The 15629-nt window shown below is 61.1% G+C and overlaps 2 protein-coding genes across 10 annotated transcripts in view; both read right to left on the minus strand.

Moving 5' to 3' along the window:
• Positions 1-3490, minus strand: part of COL20A1 (collagen type XX alpha 1) — a 22677-nt gene extending 19187 nt beyond the window's left edge. Inside the window, 2 exon segments of the mRNA XM_015567670.1 lie at positions 1459-1569; positions 3403-3490. Of these exon segments, the coding sequence (XP_015423156.1) occupies positions 1459-1569; positions 3403-3484 (193 nt within the window). The 5' untranslated portion in view covers positions 3485-3490.
• Positions 3491-5974: 2484 nt separating this feature from the next.
• On the minus strand, positions 5975-14786 carry ARFGAP1 (ADP ribosylation factor GTPase activating protein 1). 9 transcript variants are annotated; one of them, XM_015567708.1, is made up of 14 exons: positions 14726-14786; positions 14407-14516; positions 14060-14231; positions 13515-13615; positions 12544-12630; positions 12178-12274; positions 10818-10874; positions 10171-10203; positions 9970-9993; positions 9254-9283; positions 8378-8434; positions 7893-7952; positions 7287-7363; positions 5975-6604 (listed from the first exon to the last, which is right to left on the minus strand). In XM_015567708.1, exons 1-14 carry the CDS (start codon positions 14783-14785, stop codon positions 6262-6264), a joined length of 1308 nt encoding a protein of 435 aa, XP_015423194.1. In that variant the 5' UTR covers position 14786; the 3' UTR covers positions 5975-6261. The 9 variants fall into 9 exon arrangements, with proteins under 9 accessions (XP_015423194.1, XP_006769587.1, XP_015423196.1 ...); XM_006769524.2 differs by lacking the exon at positions 9970-9993; XM_015567710.1 differs by lacking the exon at positions 7893-7952 and having other exon boundaries at positions 7287-7357.
• Positions 14787-15629: the final 843 nt, after the last annotated feature.

Genomic DNA, 15629 nt, shown 5'->3' on the forward strand with positions numbered 1-15629 from the left:
TGTCTTGCCCTAGCCGTTTTGGCTCATGGATAAAGTGTCAGCCCATGGACTGAAGGGTCCCGGGTTTGATACTGGGCAAGGGCATGTACACATGTACCTCGGTTGCAAGCTTGATCCCCAAGCCTGGTCAGGGCACGTGCAGGAGGCAACCAATCGATGTATCTCTCTCATACTGATGTTTATCTCTCTCTCCTCTGTCTCTCCTCCTCCCTTACTCTCTCTCTAAAAATGAATGGAAAAATATCCTCGGGTGGGGATTAGCAAAAATAAACAGAATCTACAGAACAAGCTGATTGATAAAATAAATGGAACTGCCTTTAGGCCCATCAATCCCACTTCTGAGTGTCCATGCGAAGGAAACGAGATCACTGTCTCCAGTGGGCACAGCGCCATGGCCAGTGAGCGCTGCTCACACAGCTGATGTCACTCACACTGTTCACAACCAAGGACGAATGGCTGTGGGAATGTGACAGACACACGTGGAATATTACTCAACCACAGAAATGAGGAAATCTTGCCGCTTTAAGAACATGGATGGACCGTGGAAGCATTATGCTAAGAAAAATAGGTCTAAGACAGATATTGCACAACCTCACTTATATGCGGAACCTAGAAACTCGTAGAGGAGATGGGACGGTGGCTGCCAGAGGCGGGGGGCTCGGAGGGGACTGGGGGAAGGCCAGAGGTCCAGACTCCCAGAGATAAGTCAGCCGAGGGCTGTAATGCACCAAACTGACGACGGCTGATGCTGGTCTAGGAGGCAGGGAAGACGCTCAGAGAGTGAACCCTGTTTCATCCTATCTCTCTGTCTTGGAGAGAGGGTCGCTGTGAGAAGCAGCTGCTGCAGTCCTTTCACAGCACATGTGCTGATAGGCTCGGGGAGGTCAGTTACTTCTCACTAAAACCGGGAAAGTATAAACGATTTGGAAAATGAGGGAGATGAATTTGGCTTCATGAAAATATTAGAAAACTACACCCAAGTCAAGGGGTTATTCCTGGAAGCAGAGGGCAGGTGGGACGGGGTGGTACTGTGGGCCCAGGACGGCCCCTTTCCCCCAGGGGCGAGCTCAGGCCCCACATCACTGTCCGCCCCGCGTCCATGGGCTCTCCGTCGGCCATGTCTGCGGAGCTCTGTGGGCAGCCTGTGCCGGCCTCCAGGACCCCTCGGCCTCCCTCCTGACCCTGGAGGCCCTCCCAGCCACTAACATGCAGGATCCTGAAAGGGCTCTAGCTGAGCAGGGATCCACTGTTTCTTCAAAAGCCAGTGGCTGGGCGCCTTCTGCATGTGCCGGGCATGGGGTCACGTGGGAAACGTAAGATTCTCCTACTACACGCCCCGCTCCAGCAAGGAGGGCAGAGTCACACAGCCACGTGGACGCTGAGGCGCAGACTTGGGCAGTGACAGCCGTGCACAGCCGCCTTCCCTCCTCACAGCGGTGGGGAGGTGCAGGGCCATACCTGCCATGGGCTTCAGCTGCACCAGGTAGCCAAGGCCACCCCCCTCCGACTCCGTCCACTTGATCTGCAGCTGGTCCTCGGGCAGCACAGCTAGCTGCAGGCGGCCATTTGCTGGGGAGACAGGACAGGGTGGTCAGGACTGACCCCCAGGAGCCACCCCAAAAGCTGTGGGGGGCCAGGGGACCTGTCTGGTGTGAGGAGGCCTTGGCCCTACTGCGGGGACCTTGAGAAAATGAAGCCCAGCTCAGGGCTGGAGGGGGACCGGGCCCTTCTAAAGGTCCAAGGTGCCAGGACCACCCCCACTGGCTCTCTGAGGGGTGTCCCCCTGCCCGGGCTGAGACTAGCATCCCGGAGACACCATACTGCCCCGCAGGCGACAGCAGGCACTGAGCCAATTAGGCAGCTACACCTCCCTGGATTCCCTGCCAAGTCTGGGTGGGGGTTGGCGGTGGGAGAGGCAGCTGTGTGGCTACTGCAGACCCCCAGCTGCTGAGGTTACAGCGAAGTTCACACAGCCCCATGGGGTGGGCGCCCTGGAATGTGAGGGTGCCGTGAGGGTGCAGCTTGGAGGACAGGGAGCAGTGGTGGCCTGAGCCCAGGCATATCCTGACCTCCCAGGCAAGCTTCCGGGAGTTCCACCATGAGAGCAGCTATTTTTGGAAAATGGGGACAGAGATGGGCTTCTTCTGGCCGCCCCCAAAGAGCTGCGTGCGCGGGGAGGAGGGCAGGGGCTGGGGGCACCCGTGCAGACACAATGACGCTTCAGAGCAGGAGCAGCTGAGCCTGCCTCCGGTGGGGGTGGGGGGCGCTGCTCCCTGCAACTCCAGGCTGAAAGACGGGAATGTCTGGGGCTTTGAAAAGCCACTTGTGAGCAGGGGCCCAGCTCTGGCTCATGAAGAGCCTCTGTGTGCCCCTGTACCTCTGACATGCTGGGGGAGGCACCCCATGCTGCCTCTCGGGTCCCGATGTTGGGGGTCTACACAGGATGCTGTGCAGACAGCGCCCCCCTCCATAGGGCCGTCCTCAGGGAAGGGCTGCCACCCCAGCGTCTGCCAGAATCCTGCAGGGACCTGGTGAGGGGCTGCCCAGCAGAGAGTCCTGAACTCATTGTCATGGGGGCACTGAGTGACTTGACCCCACCTTGGTGTGGTCTTGTCAAAGCCCCCGGACTGAGGGACACCCCCAGGCGCAGTCACCAACCTGGTGCAAAACCAAACAGAAGTCCTGCCACAAAAATAAGAAAGCAGGCCGGCTCCCCTTGGCCTGGCTGTGCCGCACCCTGAGCAGAGCGGTCCTAGCCGTGACCCACGGGGTGAGCTGCGACAGTGGGAGGCAGCCCTGCCCTCACTCCCCAGGGGCTGCACGCTGGGCGAAGCCGGCTCCAGAGCCTCAGCCCCCGGATGCAGAGGCCATCCCAGCGCCCACTCACCCAGCTTTCCTGGGACAAACTTAGTCAAGATGCGACCCTTTTGGGGTGTCACAAACAACCCTGCAATGGACGTTGACCCCTAAAGGGAAATGGAATAAATGCCCTATAAGATGTGGTCAGATGGAAGGCGCCACACAGAGCCAGGCCACGTGAAGGGCTGAGGGAGAGGCTGCTTGAATGTAGCTCCCCACGCGCCTCAACAGCAGGGAGGGTCACCTTACTGCAGGTGTGTACTGTTTGTAAGGTGTTCATGGAAAAATTAGTAACAGAACATTAACATGAGAGAATTAGCTGCAGAGTATTAATACCTGTTTTAAAAAAATTAACCAGAAAACAGAAGCCTCCCCAAGGCAAGGTGAAAGGTCACAAGGCCGAAGGTGAAGCAGCCAGCTGGAGCCTAGACGTGGCAAAGGAGCACAGATGACCCCTTGGGCCGTCTTGTCCCGTCTGCTCCGAGCACCAGTTCCACCGGGACGGCCACCACGGGGGCCAAAGTCCCCACCCCTTGTCCTTACCTTGTTCCTGGCCAAGGCCCAGGGTGACACCCAGCCACAGCCAGAGGCAGACCCCTAAGTGGGGGTGCACGTGGGCACCCATGGTGCTCAGCCTTCTGTCCATCTGTCCCCTCCTGACGGCAAAGCCAGAGCTTCTCCATCCACAGCGGGGACTGTGCCCCTCCAGACGTCCCTGGACGCTGCACCCTCAGTCGCTCGCCCCACCCACTGTGGCCGCGTCCGTCCGCAGGCCCCACAAGAGCTTCCGAGCTAGAGGTCAGCCGCCCCTCTGCCAGCCACCCCGCCCCCGACGCTGGTTCAGCCGCAGCTGGGCCCCCATCTCGTCCTCAGGGTTCCCACGGCCAGCTGGCCAGCTCAGCCCTGACCCGCGGCTGCACTCACTCACTCACTCGTCGCTAGACCGGACTGGGACGGCACTGTCAGAGCCGAGGGGCCTCGGGAGAACAGGCGGCTGGGGGAGGACCCAAGTTTGAGCAGAGCCTCTGGGGAGAGCAGGCCTCTCAGTGGGGAGGGGAGGCCTGGGGAGGTGGAGTTGGGGTCATGGGGAGCCCTCTGGGGGCACCCCTCCCTCCCAAGAAGCCGCTGAGCCTCTGCTGACAGTGCAGAGGACACTCAGGCCCTGGCCACCCTCACCCAGGGCAGGGGCGGCTGAGCTCTTGGGCTCGTCAGGCTGTGAAGGGACCGGGGCTATGTGGGTGCTCTGGGTGCCTGGGCCCTCCTGACCCGCAATCTGAAGCAGATCCTTCTCTCCCCAGAAACCTGGCCTGACTCAGTTGGACCCCTTCCAGGGGCGGAGCCCTCCGCCCACCTCTGGAGCTCAGCTCCTCCCACTTCTCTGAAAGGTCCGGGTCACCCTCAGACCGGAGCTCATCCATCCAGCCCAGTGGCTCAGGCCGGTCACCAACCTGCTCCGTCTGCTCAGGTCCTGTTGCAGCCACAGGGAGGCCAGGGCTTATGAAGGCCCTTCCTCCAACATCACTGCCCCACCCAGCGCTCAGCTTCCTCCTGCCCCTGGCTCTCCACCCTTCCCATCGGCTGCCCAGGACCTTTCTCTAAGTGGGGCAGAGATCCCAGGGTAAAGGACCCCATCTCATGGTGTGGCGGGGACCCCGCAGAGTGTGGGGCACAGCACTGACCTCACACCTTTATCCCTCCCTCCACAGGGTCTGCCCCAAAGAGGGGCTCAGGAACAAAGGCCACCACAGATGGCCCTGGACACCAAGATGGGAGGCTGGGCATTGGGTGTCGCTGGCAGCGTGGACCCCAAAGGCACGCCAGCCAACCCCCCTCGCCAGTCCTCCAGCATCACTCCCAGGTCAGGACCTCAAGCCCCTGGGTCTGTGCTGTGGTCCCAGTGCCCAGGCCCACCCACCCTCCTGGGGAGCCCCCTCTGCACAGGCTGCCTCTCTAGCACCCTCCACAGTCTACAGCCTCAGCCATGCCCTCCCAGCCAACCCAGATGGTCCCGCAGCCTGGCAGACCTGATCCCAGGAATCAGCGCCTAGATGGGGTGCCCACCCCCGCCCTCATCCCTGCCCAGCCCAGGTAGTTGAGATGGGCAGGCCTGACCTCTGGGTGCTCTCAGGCCTCTCTGGGCTCAGCTTTTGCAGGCAGAGGTATTTTGGGGGGAGGCAGGCACAGAAAGCACAGGTCCTCAGGTTAGAGGAAGTGAGATTCGCTGGAGGCTGGGGCACATGGGGGGGCGGGGAGCGGTGGACTAAGGGCAGGGCTGGCCCTCCCCAGACCCCTACCTTGCCCATGTTCCCAGAGCACTGAAGCCTCAAGCACAGGCGAGGTTGTCGCAAACGGGGAGCAGATAGGCACCGCTCTAGTGCCAACCTTGGGGACAAGCCAGCCTGCAGCCGCTCAAAGGCAGGAACTCCAAGTGGAGGGGGAGACCCAGTCAACAGTGCAAAGAGACAAGTGCCCCCAAATGCCACAGGGACAGTGGGGAGGGGGGCAGATGCGCCCACTCCTCCCGGCTCCCCGCTGCTAGGAAGGCCTGGCCATCAGGCAAAATGGTTACTGGTTGCCCAGGCGAGGCCCCATTCTGCTCCTGGCCTGGTGGGGGATGGGCCCGGGCTGGGGCACTAGGCCTGCCTTCCTGAGCACACTCTAATTCAGTGGTTCTCAACCTTCCTAATGCCGCGACCCTTTAATACAGTTCCTCATGTTGTGACCCCTAACCATAATATTATCTTCGTTGCTACTTCGTAACTGTAATGTTGCTACTGTTATGAATCGTAATGTAAATATCTGAGATGCAGGATGGTCTTAGCTGACCCCTGTGAAAGGGTCATTCGACCGCCAAAGGGGTCGCGACCCACAGGTTGAGAACCGCTGCCTGTGTCTGAGCTCACTACAATGTCCTGGGCGGGGCCACCTGGGCTCAGAGGCCAGTCCAAGTCCAAGCGCTGACCGGGCTCAGGGGTGGGGTTGGGGCAGAGCCTTGTGCTGGGGGCAGACAGCAACCGGAGCGCTGGTGCTGCTTTTGGTATTTGTCTCTAAAACTTTGGGCATTTTCTTTGAAGAGAGAACTGCAGCGAACGCAGGCAGGAAGTTAGACCCAGAGCAGCACTCACGACTCCAGGCAGCCCCGGAGGGTTTATTGGTGCGTGTGGCGGCTCCCACAGCAGCCAGCTCCTGCCCTCCACGGCACCCGGAACGCAGGAGGGGGAGATGGGGAGGTGGGAGCAGGACAGCAGCCGGCCTCTAACCCCTGCAGCCATGGAGTCCCAGAGTCCCGCCCAAGGCCCTGTCTCCACGCTGTGGCGGGGTTTCTGCTCAAGTGGAAGGTGCTGGAAGAGGACAAAGTGCAGACACAGTGGCTGCCAGCGGTCGGGGCCGGGCACGGCACGCCTACCAGTTGTGGTTGTCCCAGCCCTCGTCCACCTGAGCGGCCTTCGGGGCTGCCTTCCTGGCAGTCTTGGGCCGGCCCTCCCCACCGCCCCCCCAGGCCTCCCCGCCATCGCTGTTGTCACTGTTCTTATGGTTGGATGTGGAGGCCGAGCCCCAAACGTCCCAGCTGTCTGAGCTCCGCTTCTCGGCCGAGGCATCAGCGCATGTCCAGCTGTCGCTGCTCGGGGACCTGTGGGCCTTGGCGGGGTCAGTGCTCCCGAAGGCCTCCCAGAAGCTCTGGTCGATGGTGCTGTTCTGGGAGTTGTCCCCTCCGCTGTTCTGGTAGCTCTGGTCCTCCAGGGGCCTTGGAAAGAGGAGGGCTCTGAACAACAATTTCCCAAGCGCCTGGCCTTCCCTTGGCACCTCCCCTGAGAACGGGGACCCCCAGGGAAGCCTGGGCTCAGTGCGGCTCAGACAGGCCTCCCGCGGGAGCCGAGAGGGTGCCTTGAGGGAACGGGAATGAAAACCCAAAATGCGGAGGCCCCCCCGCACTGTCCAGACGACTGCTCAGGTTGAAGGCTGCCCCCCCACCCCCCACAGCCACACCAATGGAACACCACAGCACCTGGGCAAGAAAGCAGTGGCTTCCTACTCTGGGGCCCGGGAAACGCAACCCATCGGGGTGGACTGGCATTGCCTACCAGGCCCAGCATGGCCATCTCTTCACCAGATCCTCAGGATCCCCCCAAGGGCCAGAGAAAGAGAAGGGCGGCACACTGGGCTCTAGCAGGAAGGCCTCCTGCCCGCCTTGGCCCATCCCCCAGGGATGGGGTGAGACTCCCCCCAGCCCTGGGCAGCAGCAGTTCCTCCAGGTCAAGGGGAGAACGTCGGAGCGAGGGGTGAGGGGCACCAACCAGCCGCTGCACCTCCGGGCCTCCTGCACTGGGGCCCTCAGCGCCCTGGACCCATGAGGGTGCAGACTGCCTCCGAGGCCCTGGAGGAAAAGGCCAGGGAGGGGCCACCTCAGGACAGGAGCCCGGGCATACCTGTCCGCAGGGTCCTCTGCTCGCCCCGAAAAGAAGGTGGTGACGTCCCGCCACCCCTTGCTGCCAGCTCCCTGGACCTGGAGGGGATGGGACACAGCTCAGGCACGGAGCCCACGGCGGCCCCTGCCCAGCGACCCGGCCAAGCTCTGAAAGGCAGCCACAGAGCCGTCCCTGCTGTCACTACTGTTCACCCCAACAGGGTCTGCCGGCAGGCAGGCCGCTGGGGTACAGTGAGGGCTGAGCCCTCAGGAGCAAGGGAAACGCGCTGCAGGCACAGGAGATGGGGCCGCACCCACACGCATGCTCCACCCCCGCGGTGAGGTGGAGACAGGCATCCCCAGCATGCCCAGAGGGTCCACACTCACCAGGGACGGTCAGCGCAGCAAAAGGATAGAAGGAAGAGAAGCGACAGGTTAGCGCCTGTGCCGCCCGTGAAGCTATCTCCACATTCCTCTCGCCGGCACGGAGCCGGCTTACAGGCAGCAGCGGCCAGGGCCCCGGCCGCAGAAGTGACCTGGGCACGAGTGCCCGGCCTACGGCGCCCGTGCCAGCGCCAGAATGTGGAGGCCAGCTCCAGCTGTGCCCACATGTAGACGGGCACCCTACCTTGGACGCCAGCTGAGACACCCCACTGGACACATCATCAAAAATCTTTCCCTCCTTCACCTGCGTGGACCAGCAGTGTCGTTACCGGGGAGGTGGAGGGGAGGGGAAGGGGGGTGGACAGGCAGAGCCCAGCACCGTTCCTAACGAAGGACAGCACCCCCACAGCAGCTGATCCCAACCCCACGCCAGGCTAACACTGCAGCATCTCCCACCACCTCCTGAGGACGGGGCACTGCCCTAAACCCCCAGCCACCGAAAGCTTCTCCTGCACAGTCTGGGCCTCCTTTGTGCTACCAGCCCCTTGGGAGGGGGGACACGAGGGGGAGCACGGGGAGCACACAGGGAAACACAGGGAGTGCAGGGGACATGGGGAGCACATGGGGAGCACATCAGGGGACACAGGCGCACAGCCTGCCCCTGCACCAGCCGCCCTGGGGACAAGGCCATGGGAGACAGAAGAGCTCGGCAGGCGGAGTGGGCGTTACCTTCTCCTGGGCAGGTTTGAGGACATTCTCGTTCAGACTGTGGCCCAGCTCTGATGCCTGCATGAAGGACAGACGCCATGAGAGGGAAGTCAGGGAGCTCCTGGCACCATGTTCACCCCAGGACGAGGGTCAGCACAGCGGCTGCCAGTTCTGCAGGCAGAGACAGCAAGCGGTCCACTGGCATACGGGACTCACAGCAGCTGCGCAGAAGTGCCCTGAGCACCCTGACCACAGAGGCCGGACCCGCTGCCCCCTGCCACGCAATCTTACGGGCAGGGGCCCAGGGACAGCACAAGCCTGGGGTTCTCCCTGCCCAGCCTTTGCCTCCAGGGTCGCCCCTCAGAGCCCAGTGGATCCTGCCTGGTGAGACAGCCCAGCCAGTAGCAGGTCACCTCACATGCTCCCCAGGGTGTAGGGGCGCAACCTCAGCAGCCCAGCGTGAGCGCCCGCAGCCATGGAGAGCGAGCATCAGGAGCTGGCTGAGGGGAGGGGACAGAGCTGGGAGATGATGAGGTAGGGGCAGGAGTGGGATGACAGGGACTGTGAGCAAGGCCTCAGCATGGGTGCCAGGACCTCACTCCTGGGATAAGACACCTCTGGAGTGTTTGGTTCAAGAAAATGACTCCATGCAAGTCTTGCCAAGTAGCTCCCGTGGATCCCAGGCCATCAGGGCCCATTGCATTCTGGGTCACAAAGGAAGTGCGGGTCCCCAAGAAGCTTGCAGGGCCGAACAGGAGCCATCAGGCCAGTGAGAAGTTCTGAGCGTGAGCACACGTAAGCAGACACAGGACAGGCCACAGCAGGCGACAGCGGAACCTAGCACAGGCCCCGCAGGTGAGGGCGTGCTGAGGGTGACACGCGGACGCGGCGCCTTACCAGCTCCGGCTGCTGCCTGGAACCCCAGAACTTTACCCAGCGGCACAGGGATCGAGTGGGGAAAGAGGAGAGAGCAAGGCAGTAGAGCAGCATGGGCACCCCGAAAAGCACCTCGAGTCGCATCACTACATGACCCTGACGGGGCCCCAGAGTGACTTTGGAGCCCCCTTCACTGTCGCTGAACCCTGCTTTCCACTCCCACTGACCACCATCCAGAACCATGTGAGCGAGGGGTTCAGGGACTGAAAGAGTAGGGGCTCAGAGAAGTAGAGCAGGGGCCCCCAGCAGCAGGGGAGAAGCTACCCCTCCCTCACTTGGGGCCTGGGGCAGCCCTATGGCCGTTGCCTCACGAGTCCTGACCCCCAGCCCTGGGAGGACAGGCCAGCCCGGAGCTCTGGCACCTCCCGGGACTGCAGGGACCACTAACCCGGATTTGAAAAAAGAAAAGGCTGCAGCCGAGACCCCTGCCTCCAGGAAGAGAAGGCACTGACCAGGGACACGGGACAGACGCCAGCCCCAGGGGCCCACAGAGGCTGGCTCGCAGACGCGGCCTCGCCTCCGTGACACTGAGCCTCCGCGGTCCTGTGGAGCCACCTGCCGCCTGCTCCTTCTTGATGCGGGCGCTCTCCCGGTGGCCGTGTGGCTGCTCAGCACCCAGGCGGCGATGGACAGGGTGACTTTCCAGCCCACAGGCCCTACGCAGGTGCAGCTCTTACCCTGCCTGCCAAACCCGCGGGCACCTGAAGGAGCACGGCGGATGTGAACTTGGGAGGCGCCCACACACACAGGCCAGGCAGTGCCCAGGCTGCACACAGCACTGCCCCCGCCTGGAGCGTGGGCCCGAGGGCACCCCCGGGTGTGCCAGACCCCGACAGACGAGGAGGGTAACAGAACACAGGGCGCAGCCTTCCTGTTACCTTCTGAGTTGCCTGGGATCCAAACCTTGTAGCCTGGAAAGGAAACAGAAGGCTGACACTGTCCTGAATGATGCCGCCGCATTTCTGCTGGGCTCAGAGGCACTGTCCCAGGCCTGCCGATGCCACTAGGCACCAGTGCTCCCCTGCAGTGGCTCCAAGGGCCCAGCCAGGCTGCCCAGCACACCAGCCCCCACTGGAGGGAGGCTGGCGGGGGGCAGGGGCACCCATGCAGTCACTGGGCCAACTGTCCTACTTGCTCTCTGGGACGCGGGGCCCCCCCTGGTGCCACCCCAACCCCACCTTTATGTGCTTTTCCACAACCCAGCTGGTGCCACCCCCTCTGGATGCCCAGTCCCCTAGTCACTATTGTAACAGGAAAGGAAAAAAAGCCTGGCCACACATTCCGCTGAAAGGTGCTCGGACCTCCCAGGCACAGCCCTCCTGAGAGCCAGCTGGACCACACGGCCAAGTGGTGGTGCCGGTGGGGGTGGGGAGGGCGTCATGCCACGGGGGTGGAAAGGGCTGGAGCCCCTCAACGCCGGGCTCCTCTCAGGGCCTCCCTCCTCCCATTCACAACAACTCCTCCCTCCCCTGCAGGCCGGCCAGACTGTGCGGGTCGGGCCCGGGGACGCTGGGATGACACTTACACCCTCTTTAGCTGCTGAGGCAAACCTGCTGGCTCCGGTAGTGAGGCTGCTCCAGCCCTGGAAGGAAGCAGAGGCCACGTCAAGGCCACACGCGGCTGCCCAGGTTGCTTTCTGCCCAGGTCGCACCGCACCATCCACCTCCAGAGGAGGCCTGACCATCTCTGGTCACTTTGGGGCCCCGTCAGGGTGATGTTAATGACAGAAGAGCCAGGCCCGGACCACCGGGTGGCACCATGGGCCTCGCCCAAGCCCCTGCCTTAGCTCCTCCTACAGCTCTCGATGCCCCCACCTGCCCTGAGGGGAGAGCCTGGTGTCCACTGCAGACAGACCAGTCCTGGGGCGGGTGGGGCACGACAGCCTCTTCTCTTTGGACTAAGTTCAAGTTTCCTCCTAAGCCTCCAAAACCACCTGAAGCTATTCAGGAACACAAACATCTGACTTAAACCCGCCACAGCCTCCCGTTCCCGAAGCAATGCAGAGGGCTTGTGCGCGGGAGACGTACTCATCAGATACGGAGACAGACCCCGCGGGCGCCGGCGCAACGAAGACACCAAACACGACATTCTGAGGGCGGGCACCGTTCTCCAGAGAAATTCCTGCCCAGTAGCTGTCACCACAGACCTGCCTCCGCCCCGAGACCCAGCTGAGACGGGCGATAGGCGGTTTTAAATAACTCACTGAGCAGCTCATTGCTCTCTGGAGTAAGCGTGCACGGGGCGGGGGTGTGAAGGGGCAGAGGGCCTCCTGCCAGCCTGAGACCGGGTCCCACAGAAACGGCCGGGAAGGGGCAGCTTTCCTCCAGCTCGGAGCACACTCGGCCCCGGCGGCCTTGTAGTCCCATGTCCGCCTGTGCGCCCTTCACTTGGCCCTTCTAAGGGCCTGTCCCACCAGCAGAGGAGCCCTCTCCTCCCAGCATGGCCCTCAGGTGTCTGCGAGTGCTCCTATCACATCAATGCTTTGATGGAGCAACACCCATTTTTTAAAAAAACAGTGACTACTTCCTTGGAATACAATGGTTCAACCGGAAGCAGCCTCAGCAGGCAGGGACCATGCATGGCTGAGGGTGCCATCCCCAGAGGGTGCCAGAGCCGGGCAGCTTAGAGACTCTGCCACCAAACCTCATCTTTCCCAGACTGGCCAGCAGAGCAGCGCGAGGACCCACATGGGCCGGGCCGGGCCGGGCGGTGCCAGATTCACACAGAATGTTCGTTCTTCGGAGGAAATGCTCCTTGCTAACTTGAAATGTATGCTTGTTGCCAAAGTAAGTAAATGAGTGAAAACTGGATCTGAAGGACACACCGAGGCATGGCGGAGGGCCGCACAGGTGCGGGGGCCGGCGCTCCCTGCTGGGCGCACTCACCGAGTACAGGGACGACATGGCGCTGTTGAGGAAGTCGTCCTCCTTCTTCGGAGGCGGCACCGTGTTTCCAAATCCCACGTAGCGACTCTCCGGGGCCCTGACGGGAAACACAGCAGCCACCGCACTGCCCACCGCAGCCCCCTCCTGCTGCGTCCGGCTGAGGAGCCCCCATGGCAAGGCCACGCCACCACGCAGGGCGGCAGGAGCCACCCAACACTGCAAGGTGACGGCTCCAGGACAACCCGCAACCGAAGCGTGTCCTTCCCCTAAATGTCAGACTCCTCCCGCTCCAGACCCCATTCCGAGCGGGCTGGCCGGCCTCGCCTCAGCGACCAGACCCCCCGCTCCCAGCACCCTGGGCCTCACCCCTGGTAGGAGCTGAGGTCCTCGTTCAGCCAGTCCTCAAAGGCCTTGTCCGAGGAGGCAGTGGAGCTCTGCGGCTGGCCGGAGGCCCTGAAATGGAGCTGACGGTTGGTGCGGCCACCAGAGGGCAGCAGGCACCTGCTGGCTACCACAGGGGCTTTGGGAGGCACTGTCAGGACCACCTGGTCACACCTAGGTGCCTCTAAGAATAGCCAGCGAGGCCGAGCTGGACTCCAGCTCTATCGAAGGTAGCTCATAAAGCCGACAAGAAGCAGGGGGGACGGTGCAGCCTTATGGACAGGGCCTAACAACAGGGGCAACAGGTGGGGAGGACCCTGGCACCCCCGGGGTGAGTGGGGAGCCTTCTGAGACCAGTCACACCGAACACCAGCCTCTGATGTCTGAGATGCAAGATGAGCACCATGAAGCCAGCTCACCCACAGTGTGCCTGCAGTCGGGGAGGTGGGGGGGACGACCCTCACAAAGGACAGGAGACACATGTCCTACAGAACTGCATTCATGTCATGGGCACATTCTAGACCAGGGGTCCTCAAACTACGGCCCATGGGCCACATGCAAATACAAATATTGTATTTGTTCCCGTTTTGTTTTTTTACTTCAAAATAAGATATGTGCAATGTGTATAGGAATTTGTTCATAGTTTTTTTTTGAAACTATAGTCCGGCCCTCTAACGGTCTAAGGGACAGTGAACTGGCCCCGTTTAAGAAGTTTGAGGACCCCTGTTCTAGAAGGATCTGCACTGGGCTGGTGCCTGAGCAGTGTAGAAGGCAGGTTTTCTTCCAGACACATCTTCCCTGGTTGACAAAAAAAGCTTATATTGTTTTACAATCTAAAAGGTTGTTTTCCCCACTGCTTTTGGGAAGAGTGCACACAGTAGCTGTTACCAGGACAGCACAAGGACCCTGAGCTAAGGTCAGGGACAGCCGAGAGCAGCGGCCAGAGGAGCGGCTACCGGTAGGCAGTGGATGCCAGCGTCTTGGACTGCGGCGGGGTCCAGTTCTGTGCAGGCGATGACTCCAAAGACCATTCTCTGCCTTCGGCCAGAGCTGCCACCTGCCGAGGGAACAGGGGGTTAGGGTACAGGCCTGTCAGGGCCACCCTAGGTGGTGCTGGCTCCAGTGGACTCTACTGTGCCCCCCATGCAGCCCTCCCAGGCTCAGTGGCCATGGGCAAGGGTCTCTGCCTTACGTGAACACTGAGACCAGGTCTCCCTCTGCAATGGTGTGGGTGAGTTCTTGGTCACCTCTCTGTCCCCCACAGGCTCCACTGTCCTCGGGAGTATCTTAACCAAGATGGACAGAGGTGTGTGGATGCCAGTTTCCCAGGGGTGGCGAGGACGGCTCATCCTTCCCCCCTACTAACCACAGGCCACCTGCCTCCCTTGGGGGAGAGGGGAAGGGAAGGGCGCTGACCAGACAGGGCCACATGCCCTTCTGTATGTGGACTGGAGTCACTAAAGTCCCCATGGGAGCAGCCTGGGCCTGCTCGTGGCCTGACCTTGTCCCTGAAGAGGGCGGCCGCTTTGCTGTTGTACTTGTCCTGCAGGGACCAGCAGGGGTCATAGTCCTCTTGAGACGCCAGGAACTGTCTGAACTTAGCATTCCCACCAGCTTTCATCTTCTCAAGCTCAATGTCCTTCCACTTGTCCATAGTGACAGAGCGCACGAAGCTACAGGCCGAGGATCGAACTAGTTATCAAGTGCTTGGCATTGAAGAGCCCCCAAACTGTGGATTAGACACGTGTGCTTCCTGCGACAGAAGCGCAGCCACAGGCCTCCGAGGGCACGCGGACTCCCGAGAGGTGCTGCGCCCTCAGGGAGCCGTGCAGCGGGGCAGGCACTGACCTGAGGTGCACGCCGAGCCCGCGGTGCTTTCCCGAGCATTCCAGGCAGATCCAGATGCCGTAGGTCACACTCACCCACTGAGGGTTGAACGCACCACACTCAAAACACACCTGTGGAGAGGGTCAGGTGCGGCTCGCCCAGGTGGCTCAGGGCGACCTTAGAGCCCAGGGACCCCAAAGACCCAATGGGTGGCCCCAAGAGGGAGCAGAGGAGAGGCTGGCTGGGAAGCCAACAGACAGGGAGGGCAAGCTCTGAGGCTGCAGCCACTCCCGGGAAGCCAGGAGCCCTGAACCAAAGCACCACAGAAACAGAGGCTCACGTTGTTGTCCTCCTGCACCCTGACTTCCTTGAGCACCTTCCTGGTCCTGGGGCTGGCCATGATGCTGCAAAGAAGAAAAACAAACTTTTAAAACTTACAAATAGGTCACTTCACGAAAAATCCAGTCCGTGCAAAACACGATAAAGCAGAACTTCGGAGAAATTCCACTAAGCTGCTCAGAAGCGACAGGGAGACCTCTGCTCCGGCAGGCAGATGGGGCCGCTTGCAGAGCTCTGTCTCCACTCTAAGAGAGACCAAGGACAGCTAGATGGCCTGGCCAAGGCAATGCCATTATCACAGAGCTTCTCAACCTCCTGGCCCTTTAAATACAGTTCCTCATGTTGTGACCCAACCATAACATTATTTTCGTTGCTACTTCATAACTGTAATGTTGCTACTGTTACGAATCGTCATGTAAATATCTGATATGCAGGATGGTCTTGGCGACCCCTGTGAAAGGGTTGTTCAACCCCCAAAGGGGCCGCGACCCACAGGTTGAGAACCGCTGCATTATCAGAAGCAATACGGGCTTGCACTTGGCTTAACCACCATGTACCACCACGACTGGGTAATTTATATGGAGTCCTGAATTGCTCACTAAAGACCGACACACCAGACTTGGGCTGACAGCCTTCAGAGACAGGTGCAGGGAGGCTCCCAGCCTGTGGGGGCCGCAGAACGGTGGCCCTGACATGTGAAGAGGCTGGTTCGCAAGAGGGTCTCTAGGTAGGTTCTCTTCGGGGCCATCATGAGGGATCAAGGTGACAGCATGGCCACAGTAGGGCAGACCGGTCACCACACCTCACAAGGACACTGCTGGGGAACAACAGTCAAATACCTCGACTGGAAAGCCATTTTTCTTTATTTTTTTAATCTTTATTGTTGAAAGGTATTACAGATGTCC

This window comes from Myotis davidii, unplaced genomic scaffold (assembly GCF_000327345.1).
Source record: "Myotis davidii unplaced genomic scaffold, ASM32734v1 scaffold244, whole genome shotgun sequence".
Classification (NCBI taxonomy): Eukaryota; Metazoa; Chordata; class Mammalia; order Chiroptera; family Vespertilionidae; genus Myotis; species Myotis davidii.